Below are 23,033 nucleotides of genomic sequence, written 5' to 3'. Positions count from 1 at the left end.
CTTTTTACAATGTTATGCTGTGCTTTACTTTGTACACATTCATTATTTCTGCTCTTGATGTTTATGCAGATGGAATAGCATACATTAATAATCCCAACCATAATTAATCAGAGTGATTCAGGGGCCGCATGAAGTCATGTTTAAGCTCCTGTACCAACTAGACTAATTATTGTATAACTAAATTAAATTTATTGCTACTTTCAAGTTTAAACTTCTTGCTTGTTTCTTGCTCGAAGTTGAGGACTCTGTAAATTGTTTTGTTCCTAGCATTTTGGCATCAAACAGCTCCACTGTTTTTTTTTTTTAATCTCTGATGCTGTATTTCTTTCGTTACTCTGTCTATCAAAGTCAGTCACAAAGAAGGTCGCTGATTTCTGACTTCAACTCCATTTTCCCAGCCACAGTCTGAGATAAACACATTTCCTCAGTGTGGCTGCATTTTGGAGCTCAGCTTCCTTCTAGCTGGAATTCGCCTAAGAAATGATTCCAGCTCTACTAGCGCATTTTGCACAGCTTCTGTGACAGCACAGATCTCCAGGGAAGAAAAGATACAAGCTCTGTTATTCAATGGGTGAGTTAAGAATTGCCTTTAATGTAGGAGAATGCTAAAATAATTTTCTTTCATAATGTCATCTTTCAAGAACGGCAATGTTTCATCATTTAGTGCTCTGACGATAATGGACTGTCTGCATTTGTAGCAATAGAATTATCAGATGGATGCTCTTAGTAAAATATTGTTGCTTCGTGTAATTTTGTCATAAATAGGAGTCATAAATATTCAATCGAGTGTTTTTTTCTGACAATGATAACAGTTTATGACCAATACAATATTAATTTTGCTGTATAGACAGTATTTTGATCTGTATTTTAGCATCTGTATTTTACATAAAGAATATTTTTTTTATTTGAATGAGCGCTTTCTGTAATCTAGCTCATCATGGGAATTCATAATATGTTGATACATAATACTACTGAATTATGTATATAATGTATATGTATTTATTTCAATGTGTGTCTTTATATTATTTGACATTTCATATGTATGAAATACACTTCTATTATATTTACATACAAACACCGTGTGGCACATTGCAACCTATATACCTGTGTGATGGAAAGGGATATCATATTTTAATTGCTTAAACAGTGATACAGTACTTATGGCCTCAAATATTTTCTGCACAGATTCCAGTACACATATTGTAGGTTTGCAGCTGAATATGCAGCAGCAAGATTCTCAGTGTACTCAGTAGATAGCTGCAGTGTTTGATGTTGTAATGCCCTCATGCCCAGCATATATGTGTGGTGACAAAATCTATCAGACAACCTTTGATACTGTAACAGGGTACTTGTATTCTGTAGTTACGCCACTTGATTATCATTATTAGACATGCTTTTCACAGTTAATACTAACACATTGTTCCTCAGTCTCTCAATGCATAGCCCTTTCACTTCAGAAATGGCTTGGAATCCGTTGCTCACGTAGGGCTAGATCCACAATGCTCTGTTACATGAGGGTAACAACGTAATGTTACCAAAACCACGAACAGAAATTATGTTCCCTGAGGTTAATGTGTATCCTCAAAGCTGATTCTATGCAAAAACCATAGCCATTCTACATCTCATTAGCATAAGCTTAACATCACGTTATAATAATATAACATTGCATTACCTGGCATTTAGAATGTCTTAGTGTTAATGTTATCTAGACCCTGAGATCGGTCTTTAGCTCAAGTTGAGAAAGAGAGGGGAATAATGCTTGGAAATAATACTGTCAATTAAATCGTACCTAGCTGTTGTGTTATACCATGCAAAAGCCATGTTTAAGGGTCTGGATGTGAGTAATGCCAAGTTTAGATATAACCTAACTAATGTAACATTAAGTCCCAGCATTAAGCTGACTTAAGTGGATATACAATTGCATGATAATGCCGCAGTTGCATGTCAATAACAGTAACGGCTGTTATAGTTAACACAATGCTCTCTACGGGAGAAACCCTTACTTAACCTTATGTTATTGTCCTTGAAAATACACCGTTATCCTTATAATGATGTTGAGTTAACATCATGTTAAGTGGTAGAAAAGAGTGTGACACTACTACATGAATCAATATAAACAATATAACTAATCTAAATATATAACGTGTTAAAAATACCAATTTAAATTACAAATGTTAAGTATTTGAAATAATTGCAACTAAAAAGTGTGGCCACTACCCCCAGTGAACAAGCGTTAACAACTATATACTGTGTGTATATATAAGTAAAAATTGGAACAGATCTTTCATGCTGGCACAAAATTTGACAATCACTCACTCTGCTGATCTTCAAAAATGATGGCTCTGAATCAGAAATCTATAGATATAAAAACAAAGAAAAGTGCACAACCACTCACTGTATAATATATATTGTATATGTCATAAAAAGGTGAGTATTGCACATACAGAAATTCAGTAAAGAAACTTATCGTATTTGACTGAAGGTTCAAGCTTTTCCAGTGCTGGCTGCCATAACTCCACATCCAAGGACGCCATATCCTTGATGAAGTGGCTTAGCACATCGCCACAAAACGCGTTGGGAATTGCTTTTGATAGTGTGCCTCGATTAGGAGACATCTATTTCTAATAATTTGCACACCCTGAAGGATTTAATAATATCTTGCAACAGAAATGTTTGATCTGAGCACCACGACAAACTGACATCATCTGGCATTTCCGGTTCACTAACAGAGTGGATTAGTAGTCGAGAGAAATCTGCTGATGCGCCAGAGTATAGTATCCCGAGTTCCAGAGCCTGCTGAAGACATCACAGATAACCGACAGATTGGACGTGGAGTTTTGTCAGCCAGCACTGGAAAAGCTTGAACCTTTAGTAAAATATGATAAGCTTATTTTTTTATTGAATATCTGTACGTTCCATACTCACCTTTTTTATGCCATAAATACAATATATACTTTATGTGGTTGTGACCTTTGTTTTTGTTTTTATTTAACGTCATGTTAAGTAACTCAACAGAGCTTTGTGGATCTGGGTCAGAATAGTAAAATAGGACTAAGGTGTTAAATCACACATTAGGAGTATGAAATGAAAACAGATCATACTCTAAATTGCCTTGGCAAGTTGTGACATCTCCACTTGACGTCATTGGGAGAGTGTTTACTATTATGGCGACTACTGTCACCATGCACTCGTCCCGTTGAGCTGTGCCTTACTGTAAGTGCTCCATTTTTTATCCTGCTTTTTAACTTCTTTTTTCCATCTATTTGTTGCTGCTCAGGTCCCTAGTCCTACTATATTTAGCTTAAAATAGCATCCGCCTGACGGGGTCTGCACGATTCCCGGTTCGGCATGGTATACGCATAGGATCTCCCCCTACTTTGGAGGCTGAACACACTGAGAAAATGGTTGGTTCTTCCCTAACTACGGAGGTTTGACCGTTATCACTGCTACAACTGTTATTAGGAGCTGTGGTTCATCACCCGTGGCGGTTTTATCACCGACCGTAGTGTTAACATCTTTCAACACCGCTACTAATTGGTATATTTACAGGGTTAACAGGTCACCAATATCAGCGTATCATACCCCAGCAGGGATATCTACCCCAGCCGCCTCTGACTTGTACCCTTATGCTTACAGCAGAAGTACTTTAGATTTATACTGAAGTCTCAAATTTAGAGCATGTGGCTACCTTGCCACTTATACTTATAATAGAGCATTCACATACAGTATACTGCTATAACAGGCTATTAAGGATACCAATACAGGGGTATCCTACCCTACTAGGGATTTTCCCTTTAGCTGCTGGAGGCATTTTAGATCAGTAGTGAAGCTCTGATCTGCAGCATATGACATTGGTTACTTTGTCACTTATACTTGCAACATAGTATCTACATATACAACTACACCCTGTCGAGCACACTATACAAAGCTACTTATTTGCAACATATATGCCTCATTACATTTTGCCTACTAGCGAGAGGCTGTGGACGAGACCTGATCAGCAACCCGTTCTTTTACATTTTTCGCTTGGCCACTGTTAAACCATTTATGTGCTGGGTACTTACCCGTCACTTTGGAAAGTCCTATACTGTCGCCTTGTATTCTATTTTATATTATTCTCTTGAGTATAACAACAATTCAACTTATTTTTATTCACATTCATTTCCCATACTGTCACTGTGGGACCAGAGTGCCTCTGTCTGTGGGAACACTTTCTCTCTTTATTTCGTTTTCTATTACCCATTCGCTCCACATCACTATATTTCAGGTTGTAACAAGCGTTCCCCATACCCCTCCCCTTCTATATCGCAGAAATTCTTAGAAGTTTGCAAGGTCATATGACATTTTTTTATACTGCCATTGATGCAAAATCCTTGCGAAAAATAATGAATTTCTGGTGAAAATTGACATAATCTTCAAACATTTTGAGCAATGAGACCATTTGGAAAATTTCCTGAAAACGCGAAATATACGAGAAATTCACGGCCATTTTCGTAAATGAACAAGAAATGTTAAAACATTTGCACATCTCAGCCAAGGATAATGGAAAATTACCTTCTCAGTGGTGGGATTCTAGTGGAGGCATTTTCAACTATACTACAGGGCATATATTATTACATTTTCTTTACTACACGTTTACTAGAAAAAAAAGTGTAATATGTTTCATCATTATGACTGAGGTTATGCTGTGTATGATTGCTATGCTATTTATAATAAAAAAATACCATTAATTGTAATCTTTTTACATAATTTTTGAAGCCTCCCTTGAGTCTACATTTCCTCTAGATATGTAGGACTGATTCCTTCCAAATCAAAGTATGCTTGTGTTTTAATATCTAAACTGAATTAAAATCTGTTTCCCAAAAATAGAACGTTTCGAGGGCTTGGTACAATAAAGATTTCATAAGATTTGTGTCTTTAATCTTGGATTCCTATTTTTGTGAGTTTCTGGAAAACCTCCCAGCCTTATCTCTAAATAAAGAGAACATTGAAAACAGATTGTCAACTTGTGCTATTGTGCTGCAAAAGCAATATAGAATTTGAAAGTCTTGGTGTAAAAATATTGAGTAAATAGGAAAATATTCCAATGTGTACAGTAATCTTATTGCAATAATGCAAGCATATATTATAATTTCCATCAGTACAATGGTTCTCTTGTTTCATTACACATTAAAAAGGTTTAAAATATTGCCTATAATTTTCCATTTATTCCAGTGTTCGTATTGAAAGAGTCTAATGGAAACTCAAACTGTCCACTAAAACTCTATTCTTTACAATATATAGATGTGTAAGCACATTTTTTTTCTGGACACATACCTAAAAAAGGAATGTGCATTTCTGTTAGTAATCTTAAGGCACAACTGTCAGAATATCCTTCACAGGTGGAGGATAGAAGGGCTTTAATGTTACATGCCAAGCCAAAGTCCTTCTAGAATGCTATGGAGAAAAATATATATGTTGCCAGAAAATACATTATTCACAACATTACTTTTGTGTTTAATTCTGTGTGCATATTTCACACCCTGGTTTATGTGGGCCAAGTACCATTAATTATTTTTGTTTGGGAATCTGAAATACAACAAGGATCTCATGGTACTTAGCCGTTTTCACGCATTAAAGGGGCCTATGAGAATGGGCTCGCAATCCAAGGGAAAATGTTTTTTATGTAGCAATTTTGTTTGAGCAATGAAAATGTAGTATGCATCTCGGATAATTGAGTATTCAGATGGTATTCATAAAATGCAGTAATATGAAGAATAGAAAATTGGGTCTAGCCACTTGGGGTCTAAAGTGATTCAGGGATGAAAGTGCCTGTCTGCACCGAAACGTTGGATGCTGCCATGACTTCTATTCTGAAGCCAGGGTCACGTGTGAAGTGTGAATAGCTCCAGATAGCTTTAACTCAGCCCTCTTTCCAAAGCACACCAAGTCCTGCTATGTTTTCTTCACTTTATTGGAAAGGTAACAATATATACAGGTACTTGTGGATGTTATGTAGTGATGGGAGAGTACTTCTTTCTAGGTGCTTTGTAGTTAAGGGCAGGTAAAAAGGAGATGGCCTTGCCAGAGGAGTATATCATTGAAGGGTACTAACTCAGCCAGAGTCAGGAATCAAAAGGAAGTGTGGGGGCATCTGGGTAACAGGAATATCTGGGGACAGACTAACTGTCAGCAAGACAGGGGGGAGGGCAGAATAGCCCATTCTGAGAAAGATCTCAGAGGTTGCAAAAGCAACTCACTGACTTCATGCACAGAGGCAGGAATGGCAACATTGTAATAAATCACACTGGCACTGTGTGTGTGTGTTCAGAGCTAATATATGCAGCTGAAACTAAGGAACTGACAGGCAGAAGCTGCAAAGGAGAGGGGTGAACAAAGGGGGCAGAAATGTAAATTCCTGTTCCAGGACAACGTCTTCAAGTCATTAAATGACCACTTTTGTTACCTTTTGACTTTTCCTTTTTTTTTGGTGTGCTTAACTCGATTATTCAATAAAATGCTAAATTGACAGGCATTGACAGGTGAATTCTTGCAAACTATGATGTGAACTCGCAATTTTTATTCCTACTCTCTTTCATTTTTAAGTGAAATTGTATTACTGATCTTGCAGTTTAATCAATAGGCCCCAAAGTGCTAAAAGATTTTATTCTGCAGCCTGCTAGCTGCAAAGTCCTTGCATCCCCTTAGCTTGATTACTAGTTTGACGCATTCAGTGTCAGCATCTGTGGTGTGCTGCAGTGTGGTACTTTTTATCACTGTGTGTGGTAAGTACGGCGATTTGGAGCACCACGAGTCCTAATCTGAATTACACCCATGAACACAAGATGACAGTCTCTAAAAAATGGGTTTCTTTCATCAAAACCATAAAGGCAAACACAATGTTTCAATGTCACAAAATCCCCTGTCAGCTGATGATGTCACTTGCATCATCAGTACTGCATTTGCATTCTATTGTCATCCAGCTAAGTGTGTTTAAGATCGGAATACTGTGGCATTGGGTTCTTAAATCCAAGCGTGTCTACTGCAGATTGAAATACAATAACTGAAGCTAACTTGTTGGACTGTTATCTTCTCCTTTCCTAGATGAATGTGCAGTAAATGAGGAGAAGGTTCTACTCTGTGAAAGTTCTGACTGCATTGAAAAAAGAAGAGCTGTCAAGGTAAAATAAAAAAAACAATGTTATTTATTTACTAGATTTTGATGTTTATATTTAAATTCATAAAGTTGAATTTTGCACGTTCAAATAATTTTTTTCCAATACAAATTAATGAATTGTAACTTGCTGTTATTGTAATATTTCTACTTTGGGTTTGGGCCCATATAACAATGCACTAAACAAAATGGACAAAGTTCATTTATCACCAATATTATTTAATCAGTTTGTCGCAGTTTGGTTAAGTTGTTACTTCTGACCTTTTATGATGCCATCACTTTATCTGAACAACATAAAATGTAAGCGCAGATGGGTTTGTTCGAGAGTTTAAGTTCAAGACTCATGATGACCACATGAGAAGTGTTCTATGCTTACATCTAAGTCTGATTGGCTTGTTCCGATAATGGACGATAAGGACAGTTATGTTTCCTAATCTTGTCAATATGTGTGGTTTACTGAATTTTATACAGTAATTTATTTCAGAAATAGTCACGAGCATTGTTTGAAGCAACCTATTAACATTTTATTTAACGAAGCACAGTGGATAAAATAATTCATCGTTTTCTCATCCCAGCCAGAATTATTTTTCTGAATAACAGATATAAGAAATATGTATAGTTGTATTTATATTTGTATATCAACAGTGGTTTTTATGTAAACAAATCTTTCTGTTACAGTATAAGGCTGCGTCCATAGGACTGCAGCCATGCGGAGGCTGAGGGAAAGCGGGTGCTTTCCCTGGCCTTGGTCCGCGCGCCGTCCGGGGGCGTGTCGGGGGGGGGGAGGGGAGCTGTGACGTCACGGAGCTGGTTCGCCTTCATTGAATGAACCGCTCACGTGACTGGCCCTGCGCTCCCGTGAACGCCAAATCTAAAAATTTAATAAGACAAACGCTTCCGCACGCTTGCGGAAGCGTGCGCGAGCCCCTTCTACAGCCGCTCTCATTGCGGCTTCATGGGCTCACTGCTGAGCAGCAGTGCGCCTCAGAACGGGTCAGCGCCTAAGCGCTGACCATGCCCGAGGCCTAAGTTTCTTGCTAATCTGAGAGATCCCATAAAACATAATTAAACAGTGCACCTAAATATAAGTTGTTTAAAACTTAATGAAGCAAAGATCTGGTCATAAATAACTTATAGTAATTACGTTTTATTTTTATAAAACATTTTGAGACAAAAAGGTTAGCAAAAATGAGTATTATCTACATGATCTAGATTTCAAAGAAAATTGGAGAAGGGGATGTCCCAGCATACAAACATTTTCATACTACAGATAACATTTTCTTAACATTTTTTTACATACAATTTTCTTTTCCCTTTTAGCATACGCAGAGCAAATACATAAGCAAGAAAAAGTTTATGAACCTCTTAGGATTTTCACATATTTCACATATTTTAAACCTAAAATGTTATTAGATCTTAATCTAAGTCCTAATAAAAGATAAAGGTAACCTGATCAAACAAATGAGACAAAAACATGATACTTTTTCAACATTTATTTATCCACAAATGATTCAACAATCAATATCCATGTGTGAAAAAGCATGTGAACCGTTAGATTCAGTACCTGGTGGCGCCCCCTTGAGCAGCAATAACTTAAACTAAGCGTTTCCTGTAACTGCTGGTCAGTCTCTCACATCGGTTTTGAGGAATTTTGGCCCATTCCTCCTTACAGAACTGCTTCAACTAAGTGACATTTGAGGGCTTCATTGCATGGACAGCTCACCTCAGGTCCTGCCACAAAATGTCGATGGGGTTTAGGTCCGGACTTTGACTAGGCCATTTTAAAATGCGGAAGTTCTTCTACTGCAGTAATTCTTTGTAGATCTGCTTGTATATTTAGGATCCTTGTCTTGCTGCATGACCCACTTTCGCTTCAGATTCAGCTCATGGACGAATGGCCTGACATTCTCCTCTAGAATTTTGTGATAAAATGCAGAATTCATGGTTGTGTCAATGATGCCAAGCTATAGAGTTCCTGAGCCATGTTCTTCTGTTCAAACCCAGTGCTTTGTGTTCGCCAAACATAACATTTCTCATTGAGACCAGAAAGTTCTACCTTTGACTCACTCATCTGTCCAGAGAATAGTGTTTCAGAAGTCTTGTAAATCATCTATGTGCTCTTCGGCTAACTTCAGACGGGCAGCAATGTTCTTTTTAGAGAGCAGTTGTTTCCTCCTGGCTATCCTTCCATGAACACCATTCTTGTTCAGTCTTTTTCTGATTGTTGAATCATGAACACTAACATTACCCAAGGTGAGAGTGGCCTTGGATGTTACTCTAGGGTTCTTTGGGAATTCCGAATGATTTGCCGGTTTGTTCTTGGAGAGATTTTGGTAGGACGACTGTTCCTGGTTAGAGTGAAAGCGATCTTCAACTTTCTCCATTTGTAGAGTCTTTCTGACAGTGGATTGGTGGAGTCCCAAATCGTTAGAAATGGTTCTGGTTTCTAGACAGATGAGCATCAATAACTGCTTTTCTGAGGTCCTCAGATATTTAGTTTGATCGTGGCATGATGTGTTTCCACACACCTGTATGGTGAAGACAAAACTTGCAAAGTTTCTGATCTTTATGTAACACCCTTTTCCTCAGGTTGGTGCAGCGCCTCCATATTGTAGGGCTCTGCCAGGGCTAGAGATTCATCCCTACAGGAACTCTCCTTCTAGCAAGAAGTACTCTGGAGTACCAGCAACAATGCAACTTATATTTTATTCAGGTTCTCACAGCACAGACACATCCTTACAGCATACATAGTCCTTCTCCTCATAAGGCAGCCTGGCCAGGGGTATCCTTCCCTCTCTTCTATGGGGAAAGGTGTAAGGCAGAACAGGACTCACTCAGAACTCTCTTCCCCCAGAGGGGAGAGAACAGACAGAACCAACTAAGGAGGTGCCCTCACCCTTTATACCTGGGGGGGGGGGTTAATCCCTCTCCCCCAATATCTTGGCAGGCCCAGCTGACATCACGGCCTAGTCAGTCCACCCTCCTTATATGTGACTCCAACTGCCAGGCTCCTCCTCCTGCTCTTGGTTACTTAGTGTCTCTCTGGTCAACCATCTCACATGCAGGCCCATGTGCAAGAGACTTAACCCTAGCACTGCTGGATTATACTAAACAGACAGCACCTATAGGAAAGGGATTTTCGTAACCAGGGGGCTGCATGGTTACATGTATATTGGGTGGGGCCTCCCAAACTCCAACCTGAAGATCTACCTAATTATTTAAACACCTGATTCTAATTATCCCCTTTAATTCAGCTGATAAAGTCAGGGCTTCACTTACTTTTGCACATACCCTGACTAAATTACTGATTGTTTGTCTAATTCATACATCATTTTGTTTCAAAAGACATGGAATTGATTAATATAAACCCTATTGGATATTTAAGAAAATACTGTTTTTGATTCAAGAATATCATCACGGAAAAATTATGGCATTTCCGTAATTATCATTGTAACGGGAGCTTTGTGACAGGCTATGAATAATACACCACCAAATATACCTGGGTTGAACTGGACGAAGCTTAGATATGATAAAATATAATTTATTCCTTGAAAAAGGTGAACACACAAGATATACAAATAACAGACAAAATATGGACACTTACTTAAAGGATAGGACAAGAAAAGCCATCAGGATACAGGATGGGCCATTTCTTCCATAATTCAGTTTCAGATGAAGACATCACAGCAATTCATGAAGACACATGAAGACACATGAAGACATTTGAGTAAGGGTGACTCTGGGTTAAATACCATTTCAAACCCATCTCTTAACCCTAGATGCTGAGTTGGCTAGAAAAAAATCTATTTGATGCAGATTTTGGCTTCCATTGTAAGTGTGAAGTATCACACTTAAAAACACTCAGTTCCTTGGTTCCTGCCCCAGTATAAACAATTAGGGCAGTTACCTTTTGATCACTGGCCTATGCTAATTCTTGCAGGATGTTCTCCCTGCCCTATTAGCATAGCAGATGGGGGTCTGCATTGTCAGAGCAGATCCAAAATCCCATATACACTGCAAATAACTTCATAACTTCAGTTCAGTGATACTTACTGGCATGCGAGACATATTAATACATTCCGTCACGCATGACGCTCCCAATGAGACTAAATATTACCGTGTAATACTAAAATTAAGAGAGATATTAATATCTGTCTCTTAGGACCGGCTAAACATCAGGTGTCTGTAATCCTTATGTGCGAATCAGTCCCACGAATACACATATGTAGCTTTTAGCACGTTCAGCCAAGGACATCTCATAATATTCTTATATTTAAAGGTCACTCATTTCGTAGCCCCACTCCTAAATCAGGGGCGTTTGGCCAGTCTACCAAATGGAGTGTCTGTCAGGATACTATGGTTTGTAAAACAAAGATATTGGGGTAAAGGCCCCCAATCAACCAGTGCTACAGAGCATAGTAATAACCCACTTTTTGATTGAATTGTCTTCCTGCACTTGAACCGGATCACAAGGTGTAATAATGCATGCTTGAGGCTGTAAGCATTTAACCCCTAGATGGCATAAGGTCTAGCAGAGATATGCAGAGTTGTAAGGGGGAAGTCCTAGAACCCCCCCATAACCTCTCCAAAATCTCTGAACTAATGAACCTATGTGCCTGGGGCAGCTCTCATGGGGCAGCGATTGTACTCACATATGACGACCAGTTCTGTGTGCTCCTTTGCTGAAGTAGTAGACAATGTGGAAAACGCTTGTTCCGGTGGGGCGAAGCAGATCAGCGGGCACCACGATGCAGAAAGAATTGAAGCTGGACTGTGCTGTATACGATGCCTTTATTTTAGCATAGATAAAAAGAGGAGGGGAAGCATACCCCTGCACCTCTAACGCGTTTCACCCAGTAATTGGGCTTTCTCTTGAGAAAGCCCAATTACTGGGTGAAACGCGTTAGAGGTGCAGGGGTATGCTTCCCCTCCTCTTTTTATCTATGCTAAAATAAAGGCATCGTATACAGCACAGTCCAGCTTCAATTCTTTCTGCATCGTGGTGCCCGCTGATCTGCTTCTCCCCACCGGAACAAGCGTTTTCCATACTATGGTTTGTAAGTGTGAGTTATTACACTCACAAACCACTCCAGCTTCCTGCAACCATTTGGTCGCATTCCTTAGTAGGCAGGCATCTTTGAGGGTAACTTAAACAAAGGGCTAGAATCACTATTCAACTATTAACCCTTGCCCTCCCGGATGGATCCCAGTGTTTGTGTGGTGCAGTCACTGGAACAGAAACAATACATTTTTACAGGGGAATAAACAGTTGGATGGCTGAAGCAAGGCAAAACCACATTACTGGACCCCAGTCCAATTAACCCCTTGCTTCCCAGGTGAGAGTAGAGGGTGGCCAAATGGGGTGTAACCCCTTTAATACGGGGCCAAATCCCCTCTCTGTTGACAATCATTATGGCTCACTTTTTCTTGCCACTGTATGTAAGGGATGTAGCTATAGAAGTGCTTGGTGAGTCTAGGTGTTACGTTATCGTATTCTAATGTGTCTTTATTTACTTTCAACTGCACAATATAGCTAGATTTAAATCAGCACTAATGTTCTTTCTATCTATTTTGGCCCAAATATTTTTTTCAAGGTCTAATGACTAATGTGCAGGTTACATTGGTCATGTGACCTTGGTATTTTTAACATAAATCACCACAAATTGCAAACATTTCACAATTTTTGGCAAATTTTGTAAACAATTGTTTATTTTGTTTGTAAATAAAATTATAGCAAACATTTCTATAACTTGCAAAACGGGATAGGTTCGCCGATTGCTAATTGGGAGAATTTGCCCATTTGGTGGCTAGTACAGAAGCAAATCTGGAAAAATTTGGCAATATATTTTTCACAGAAAATTACCAAAAACGGCAGACTTCACAAAGAATTTGCCAGGCATTAACAAGACAATGTCATCAGAATTTATTTTAATGTCTCTAATTTATCTTATACTGCCATCTAATGAGAGGATTATAAATAGGGCACAGAGACATTAGAAATTGGAAGTGTAAATACAAACACACACTACTAGATTGTTGACAAAAGCAGAGTGTTAGGAAGGTGCTATGATGGTGGAAGTGATGCTCTGTTTGTGGGGTTAGGACAGTGCTACTGTGTGGTGGTGGCAGTGGTGCTCTGTTTGTGGGGATAGGACGGTGCTACTGTATGGGGTATCAGTGGTGCTCTGTTTGTGGGGTTAGGACGGTGCTATGGTGGTGGCAGTGGTGCTCTGTTTCTGAGGTTAGGACGGTGCTATGGTGGTGGCAGTGGTGCTCTGTTTGTGGGGTTAGGACGGTGCTATGGTGGTGGCAGTGGTGCTCTGTTTGTGGCGTTAGGACGGTGTTATGGTGGTGTCAGTGGTGCTCTGTTTGTGGGGTTAGGACGGTGCTATGGTGGTGGCAGTGGTGCTCTGTTTGTGGGGTTAGGACGGTGCTATGGTGGTGGCAGTGGTGCTCTGTTTGTGGGGTTAGGACGGTGCTATGGTGGTGGCAGTGGTGCTCTGTTTGTGGCAAATAAAGATAAGTATGGAGTGAGAAAAAGGACTTGAAAAACATGCTACTACTAAAAAATCAGAAGTTGTTCTTGAGCCCCATTTTTCTTCTAGACCTAAAAGAAATAAAACTGAAAAGTAGGTTTTATTGACATCATCATACTCCTTTTCCTCAATGCCAGTCTGAGTAGCTGTATTAACATTACTGGCATCCCCCTCTGTCAAGTGGTGTTGTTGTGGAAAGCAATCAGGGCACCACGTGGAACAGGTTGTCCAGAAAGAACCTCTCAAAGGGGCTTAGAGAGATTAGCCATCAATTCTAAACTCAACAGATGTGTGGTTAGTGTGAGCGAGGGGGGCGAACCTGTCTCTTAATGTACTCCCACAGCAGATTCAATGTAGGTTACCTTATCTCTTAGTGGAACAATAGAGCTTTTCATAGATAAAGTTATAGTGGAAAGTACCTATGGACATTTCAAAAGTACTGTACACTGTAACTTCATCTATGATAAACTCTAAGGTCGGTCCACCCCAAGATATGACAAGCTACATGAAATGTACTTTTCTCCAGTACCAATACAACTACTATAACTTTGAACTATTGTCACAGTAGAAATACTGGCTAACCGCATTAAGGATAAAGAGTTTCCTGGTCACAGAGATAGTAAGGAGGGAGAGGAGGATCATCAGGAGGTCTTAAACTCTGGGTTTGCAAGGATACAAGCAGAACTACTTGTGAGGGAAGGGCCAGAGTCCGAAACATATTCCCCAGCTATGCAGGGATGGATACTGAACTGGCTCTAGCTCTTATACTCTAAGACTTTGAGGAGGTGGAGGAAGAAGCGAAGGCTCAGGCAGGGCAAAGGCAGGGATTGAGGCAAAGGCAGAGATGAGGAGGTTGATGATTCTGCTAATTAAGAGCATGGTGTTGGTAGTGTGTGTGGTGCACAAACTGCACAAGCAGGTAAGAGAAGCGACTCTGGTGATAGCAGCAGTAAAGAAGGTGATGATGATGAGGACGATGATGATGAGGATGATGATTATGATGATGAAGATGATAGTTGATCACTCCATGAGCATAAGGCAGCCTTGGCCACCACAACTAGCAGCAGTAGTGCTCCTATTATTAACAATACACATAAAAGCAGAATTTACATACCTGTATATTCTATATTTCAAAGTAAAAAAAAACCTACATGCAGGCCCACCATCACCATCATTATCAGTTTCAGAAAGACCACTCACTGTTGGGTAACAGCAACAAATGTCACATCATGGTCATCATCATCATCATCATCATCAAAAGTGCACAGAGAGAGGCTAGAAAAGCACACCAGCCTCAGCAGCAGCATACAACATACAACTGTAGAGAAGGAAGAGGATTATTTTACTGAATTATCATATAGGAACATATAATTTGACAGCAGAGAAGAACCACCTAGTCTGCATATCAGCTGTAAAACACATTTGATCCTTGGCTTTCTTTCATATTAAGGATTGCCTTATGTCCATCCAAGCAGGTTTGAATTTCTTTACTGTATTAGCCCTACCACCTCTCTTGGGAGGCTATTCCATCAATCTTCCACCCTTTTCGGGGAAGAAGTACTTCCTCACATTTTCCTTAGCCTGCCAGCCTCCCGCTTCGGAGAATGACCTGCACTCCTCTTTCTTTGGAATACGCTTTCCTCCTCTGCTTTGTTGAATCCCTTTATATATTTTAACATTTAAATCATATCTCCCATCTCCGTTACATCCTCTAAGCTGCACATATTAAGGTCTTGTAGTTTTTCCCGATACATCTTTTACTGCAGATCATGCACCAACTTAGTAGCCTTTTTTTTTTGCACATATCATGGTTAATAAGAAGCGATGACCTTTAAAAAAAAAGAAACTACTATAACCATTAAAGCCTTAAAAATGATCACTATAACTATACAAGCCTATGAAACTAACTAAGACTATTACTATCAAAGTAATACAGTGCTATATGTAGAAAACAAACTAGAAATGCTACATTCAATAATGACTATAATTATACATGTAGTTTTAATACTAAAATCTATAGCTTTAACTATACAATATGCAATACACAAGGGGTGCGCAAAAGGTGTGCGCAACATTTTCTGCGGGGAGGGAAGGGGGGTGGGGGACGGCGCATACAGAGGCCACACGCTCTTCCCAAGAACATTTAAATTAAGTGCCACGGGAGCATGCGAGGTCCGTTTTCATTGTCACTGGCGGCTTCTGATAATGCATCGCCATGGCAATGCAGCATTAAATGACACATGGCATCACAACATCAGAAAACGCAGAAGAAAAGGTAAGGAGGAGAAGGGTGGTGTAGGGGGGAGAGCAGGCAAAAGTTTGCGCACCCCTGCAATACACCATCCCGACAGGACAATCGTTAACACAATAAACATAATCATAAAACATAAAACGATTGTAAAAGTTCTCTTTTATATCATACAGCAACCAGAATGCCTTTCTCCACCAAGTTAACAGCAATTCACATTTTATTGTTTTTGCAATAACCCTGCTAAAAAAAAAGTGGATTGATGATGGCACAAATACACACTCGCTTTCTCTCCTATGCCTTCCTGCTTCTATTCCTTCCTGCCATCATTATTCCATCCTTCGTGCTTCTATTCCTTCCTTCTATGCCTTCCTGCCAACTATTTTTGTAAATTCCCGAGTAAAGGAAACTGAAAATTGCATCAGAAATGCAAATTTAAGAAAATTCAGCAAATAATTTAGCAAAGTAAATTTGAAAACATTCACAGAAGTCTAATCTGGGCTTTATTGTCAATTACGAAGTATATATATTATATTATATACAGTATATATATAGATATATATCCAAAAAAGCAAAAACAGAGATGCGCACGCTCCAAAAATAGAGTCCATAAAATGGGGGGAAATTTATTGAACAACAAACACAATGTTCACTCACAAAAATTGGGAGGTGAACAATAAAAAACAGGACATAAAAATACAAATAACGCTGTGGTCGTGTACAGACCAGGACAGTCTCATATGCAGGCACATCATAGATATAAATGTCAATATTCCAATAAGATGGTGTAGATATTGAATATACATGTAGCCCAGTTTCCTAGTGAATACAGACCGCTACCATATGCTGTATAACCTGTAGGCTCACAGGGCCTAAGCCTCCGCCACGGAGAGCCTAGGGCACGCGTAATAATAGATAATACTTGATACTTGGTGCAGCGCCTCCACCTGCGATAGCTCCCACCAGAGGGGGAGTGGTTCCTCGCAGGACACTTATGTACATCAATACACACACACAGCATATAACCAACCAAATGATTTTACTTGCATGAAACGCTTATGTGACTCTCTCTGTCCCTCCCTAGAGGAGATACTATCTAATGCGTCTCGCAGGACGCTGACTTCCCTCCTTCACCGGGTGATCCCACCCCGTGTCCAATTCCCCAATATGTCCCCCCACCCTCAAGTGAGATAGTGAACCTATATGGGTGACTGCGCAGCCACTGTGCCCTGAACAAATGGTGATATAGTTGGTGCACTTGTGGTTTACCTGCCGGGCACTCCAGTACCCGGGCCTGCAAGGATCTTCACAAAGGATCAGATGTGAGGTGACTTCAGCAATAGGCGTCCGGGGCGATCCCACCCTGACACACGGTAGCACAGTAGCAGGGTCTGAGCCCAGACCTCCTGCTGGATAGGCACTGTCTCTTTAAGTGATCAATACAGCACAGTAAGGGAACCGGAACCTGTCTTGGGCCAGTCCCTATCTCCGCTCCACACTACTAGGACTCAGGGCCTAACTGGGCCTGGGGTATAAGGCCTAGGTAGGAGCTGAATGCCTCCCTACACGGAGCTCCGTCTCCTTCCTCTCGCTAGCTCTGAACAACGTGCGCGCCCCTCGACCCCTTTTGCTCCCTTCCTAACGCCCGATTGGTCCTCGTGCGTCACGGGGTTCTGCGGGGCTGCTGGGACTTGTAGTCCCCTATGCTCCACCCTATCAGAGCTCTCCTCCTTCGCGGGCTTTTGCAGCTATGCCCGCGCATGCGCAACCTCCTGCTTCACCGGTCCTGCGCCTATGCCAACCTCCAACATGGCGGCGCCCTCTACGCGGAAACTCCGATATACCGGAGCGTTCCCTGCCCTGTGGCAACCTCCCACCCCCACAACAATAATAATGGCAGGCGAGGGGAGCCCGGTTACATCCTCCCCCCTGTGGATTCCAACGTCCCCGCTTGGATGATACCTTTAAACTGGTACAACGTTTATATAATGAAAAATGCATAACATACGACATCCTCCCCACTCTAAATAAGATTGTACATCTCACTGAACATCACGATTACCGACTTTACTCGATTGCGAGCCCACTTCTGAGCCTCATAGTGGGGTGCCCCGAACTGATCATAGGTCATCCTCATTGGAGGTGCCCATTCATTTGACTTCACCTTAACTGCTCCTCAGTCACTCCCTTGGGAGAATGACTATCTGAGTCTTGAGGTTCAACCTCTTCCCTTGTGGGGATTACAGTCTCTATGTGATCATTACACGGTACAAAGCATGGACTCTGCGGGTCCAATGACGAATGCACCGGATCCACCCCATTGGGCGTGTGCTCCCCGAGCCCTTTACCCATAGCTCCACCAGGAGATGCTTTGAGAGGTTTCCTCTTGGGGGTCTTTATGAAGAACTGTGCTACCGGTCTCAGGACCGTTCTCCCCCGGTATCATTTCACCATCCACTGAGGATGCAGGCCATTCCACTTCTCCCTCCTCTATTTGTGGGATAGGAAGTAAATGATTTCGGTGCCATGTCTTCACCCGACCTTCAAAGTCCTTAATACGATAAACCAGAAGACCAGGCATTTGCGAGGCTACCTCATACACTCCCTCTCTCCACCGGTCAGCCAACTTATGTTTCCCAGGTACTCCCAAATTGCGAAGAAGCACTGCGTCTCCTGGCTGAATGTCTCTATGTTTGACCTTGTGATCATAACGCCGTTTGTTTCCTGCGTTCAGCTTCTCTGTAGATTTTTCTGCCTGCAGGTAGGCCCGTTGCAGGTTCTCTTGTAGTCTCTGCACATATCTGAAGTGAGTGGCATTATGAACTCCATCAGTGGAGACTCTCAGACGTATATCCACAGGCAGTCGGGCCTCTCTACCAAACATCAGAAAGTATGGAGAAAATCCGGTGGAATCGTGTCGAGTGCAATTGTAAGCGTGCACTAATGTTTCCACATGGCGGCTCCACTCAGCTTTTTTTTACTCCCGTTAACGTGCCCAGCATGTCCAGTAACGTGCGATTGAATCGTTCGGGCAATGCATCCCCTTCCGGATGGTAGGGAGTGGTTCGGGATTTAGTAATGTGTAAGATTTTTAGTAGTTCTCTTATTAATTTGCTTTCAAAGTCTCGGCCCTGATCAGAATATAGTCGCTGAGGAAGCCCATAATGCATGAAGTATTTTTCCCAGAGCACCTTGGCAACCGTGATGGCTTTTTGGTCTTTCATCGGGAAGGCCTGGACGTATCTTGTGTTGTGGTCAGTGATGACCAGCACATTGCCGATGCCTCGGCTATCTGGTTCAATACATAGGAAGTCCATGCATACTAAGTCCATGGCCCCGGTGCTTTTCAAGTGGCCCATTGGGGCGGCCCTGGTGGGCAATGTCTTCCGTTGGATGCACCGAACACACCGCCGACAGTGATACTCTACTGCTTCTCTCATGTTTGGCCAGAAGAACCGATCCCTCACCAATCCAAAAGTCTTGTCGACACCCAGATGCCCATGTTCATCGTGTAGCGACCACAGCACCAGATACTGTAACATTTTAGGTAGTACTTGCTGTCTCCTATTCAGGTGGTTATGGTACTCTACAACTCGGTATAATAAATTTCGAATGCTCCATTTTCCCCAGAAAGCTAAAGAAACCGGCAGCTCCAAAAACAAAGGGGGTACTGAGAAAAAGGAAGATCCCCCGGATAAACCTGGCCCCGAACGGCCGAAATACGCCGGACGAACCTCGCCTCCGTATAATCGCCGCACCCCGCCAAGGGGGGAAGAAGGGGCATATCTCCTATGATTGCCGAATGGGGGAGTCCCGCAACCGGAGCCCTTCACCCAAAAAGTTCACGCCTAATGCCATGGTATGTGGTGTTTACGCGGCCAGCGGAGAAAATCCTGTCCCCAACCAAAGTGGCGAAGGGCCCAGGGACGAGAATAACCGCGTGGGACCGGTAGCCCTTATACGGGTGCTAGTGGATGGTATCTATTCCTCCGCCCTATTGGACACAGGATCTCAAGTGACCATCATATATCGAGGGTTCTATGATCAACACCTCAAAAAGTGGCCACTGAAGTCAGCCGAACATATCAAAGTGAGAGGGCTAAGCAATGAAGACTACCCCATCGATGGTATAGTGACCGTGTCTCTGGATATTCAGCAGCTCAATACCAGAAAGTCTCACCCCATGAATGTAGACGCTCTGGTGTGCCCGGAACCCAAAGACCTGCCTAAGTACCCGATCATCCTAGGCACTAATGCGGACATTGTACAAGCCGTTATCCGGGCCTATCTACAAGAAACCAATGAGTTGCCCATGTCCAGTCTCCAACTGCAGCTTGTCCAGACGAATCTGGATCCCCCTCCGGCATCTTCGGAGGACTATGGGCTGTTGTTCTGCGGCCGAGCGGGTCTGACCAGAATCTTGCCCGAGGAGATACAGAGGATGCCCGCCTGGTGCGCGTATGCTGAACGGGCAGACGCGGAGCAGCTCTTTCCCTAGAAAGCACGCCAGAAGAAGACGTCAGCCAAGGATACCGGCTGGTACCTGAATTCCGGGATTGGCTAGCCGCCATCCCCCGCCGTATTCGACTTCAGCTCGTCCGAGTTACCAGAGACATGGAAGGAGAGACTGTGAGTTCAGTTGGAAGAGAGGTGAGATGTATTCTCTACCGGGGAGATGGATGTGGGGTGCAGCCGCAGTGCCCAACACACTATTCGGATGAGTGATACGAAGCCATTCAGGGAACGTTCCCGCCGGCTCGCTCCAAGAGACGTAGATGATGTACTGACCGTCCTTCAAGAGATGGAAGAAGCCGGGATCATCACGCAGTCACGAAGTCCTTACGCCTCACCCATAGTGGTGGTGAGAAAGAAGAATGGGACCGTGAGGCTATGTGTAGATTACCGGACACTGAACAATCGAATGGTGCCGGACCAGTATAATCTACCCCGCATAGAGGAAATCCTGAACGCCCTCCATGGAAGTAAATGGTTCAGTGTGCTGGACCTCCGGTCTGGCTTCTACCAGGTACCCATAAGCCCAGAGGATCAAGAGAAAACGGCGTTCATTTGTCCACTAGGGTTCTACCAATTCACCCGCATGCCCCAAGGTATATGTGGTGCTCCCACCACCTTCCAGCGGCTAATGGAGAAGACCTTAGGTGACTTGAACCCCTGAGCGTGCCTGGTGTATTTGGACGACATCACAGTCTTCGGGCAAACCCTAGAGGAACACAAAACCCGGCTCCTCAAGGTGCTTAACCGATTAGCTCAAGAAGGACTCAAGCTCTCTCTGGACAAATGCAGATTCTGTAGGACATCTGTGACCTACGTGGGGCACATAGTGTCCGCGGAAGGGATTGCCACTGATCCCGCTAAAATAGAAGCCGTCGTAAATTGGCCCCGACCAGACAAGGTGGTGGAGTTGCGCTCATTCCTGGGATTCTGCGGGTACTACCGCCAGTTTGTGGAGAGATATTCCCGATGGGCCAAAGCCCTCAACTGCCTTCTCAAAATATATCCTGAAGACACAGGCCGGAAAGCTACTCCTGCATGACAACCCTTCGGGGACAAATGGATGGCAGAGTGCGAGCAAGCCTTTGTGCACTTGAAGCAGAGTTTGACCACGGCCCCCGTGTTGGCCTATGCCGACCCCGAACAACCGAATATACTACATGTGGATGCTAGCCTAGGCGGATTAGGGGTGGTGTTACATCAAAAGTATCCAGAGGAGTTATGACCCGTGGCCTACATCAGTCGCAGCCTGACAGTCAGTGAGCAGAATTACCCAGTGCACAAGTTCGAGTTCCTGGCCCTCAAATGGGCCATCGTGGACAAACTTCATGATTATCTATACGGGGTTTCGTTCGAGGTGCGTACAGACAACAATCTGCTCACCTATATCATGACCTCAGCAAAACTCGACGCGGCAGGACACAGCTGGCTAGCAGCCCTCTTCAACTACAACGTCACCTTGAAATATAAACCTTGTCCCTTGAACATTGGGGCCGACGCATTGTCTAGACGACCGGGGCTGGCCGCAACCCCCGATGACGACCAATGGGAAGAAATCCCGGGGCCCAGGATGAGGGCCCTGTGTTGCACCGCCGCCATAGTCAATGATCAAGTGGTTTTCTTTGAGTTAAGAGTGGCCGACTCCCTAGGGTACGTGTCCAAAGCCATCCTGGAAGCATATAGGGACCCCAGTGGTATGCACGTTACCCCTCACAAGATCATAGCCTGGAAGGATATGGTGCGCTATCAGGAGCGCGACCCGGTAGCGGGAGCCATCCGCCATGCTATCCGGAAAAAACGCCCGACCTCCTGAGACATGCGCCTGGCGACGTGGGGGGTATACTGATGCGGGAAGCCGATAAATTCGAAATACGCTTCATGCTCTTTGACTTGCTGTAACAGTTTGGTAAACGAGGGGGGGGGCCCTCGAGTGAGATTATCGCGGATCATGTTCGCAATAGGGTGGTTAAGACTGGATCCCCGTAGATATTGTTTGCGGAGGTATTCATCCATCTGCGAGGCTGTTACATACTTATGGTGGAGCAAGGGACCTAATGCAATTTGCACACGGTGGATGTAGGCAGATAAGTCTTCTCCATCTTTCTGGCTGATGGCATAGTATTTGGCCCACAGGGCCCCATCATTCTCGGTCATGCTTTAGGCTTCGGTTAGGAATTCGATCATCATCCAAGAGGTCAGATCGGGATGCTGCTCTCGGTGAATACTGATCAGCGTGGACGCCGGGGGTCTCAAGCACTCCATGAGGCGTTGACGTTTCACGACGTCCGTACAGGACCATTCTTCCATCACACCCCAGGTGTGCTCTTTCCAGGGGTCTATCCCATCTTCCCCCATCGTTACAGGTAGGGTCCCAGAGAAGGCCTTCAACTTCCGGTAATTCTGAGAATGCGTGGCCAGAGTGAGAGCTTCTACTAACGGAGGTAAACTGGGTGGGGCGGTTAGCTGGTCTACCTTGTCATTGAGTTTCTGCAACATTTCACTACACAAGCCCGCCTCTTCTGATATGCTAGACCCTTGATAGCTAAATCTTGACCGACAGCTGCCCGCTTCACTAACCGGGTAG

The 23,033-nt window shown here is 42.9% G+C and overlaps 1 protein-coding gene across 2 annotated transcripts in view; it reads left to right on the top strand.

Annotated features, from left to right (window-relative positions):
• Positions 1 to 368: 368 nt before the first annotated feature.
• PLEKHG5 (pleckstrin homology and RhoGEF domain containing G5) overlaps positions 369 to 23,033 on the top strand; it is a 314,942-nt gene continuing 292,277 nt past the window's right edge. For both annotated transcript variants that reach the window (XM_075604983.1, XM_075604980.1), the window contains exons 1-2: positions 369 to 571; positions 7,084 to 7,160. In XM_075604983.1, the coding sequence (XP_075461098.1) occupies positions 568 to 571; positions 7,084 to 7,160 (81 nt within the window). In that variant the 5' untranslated portion in view covers positions 369 to 567. The remainder of the gene's footprint in view (positions 572 to 7,083; positions 7,161 to 23,033) is intronic.

Source organism: Ascaphus truei, chromosome 6 (assembly GCF_040206685.1).
Source record: "Ascaphus truei isolate aAscTru1 chromosome 6, aAscTru1.hap1, whole genome shotgun sequence".
NCBI classification, from domain to species: Eukaryota; Metazoa; Chordata; class Amphibia; order Anura; family Ascaphidae; genus Ascaphus; species Ascaphus truei.
This window is presented reverse-complemented; position numbering and strand designations above follow the sequence as displayed.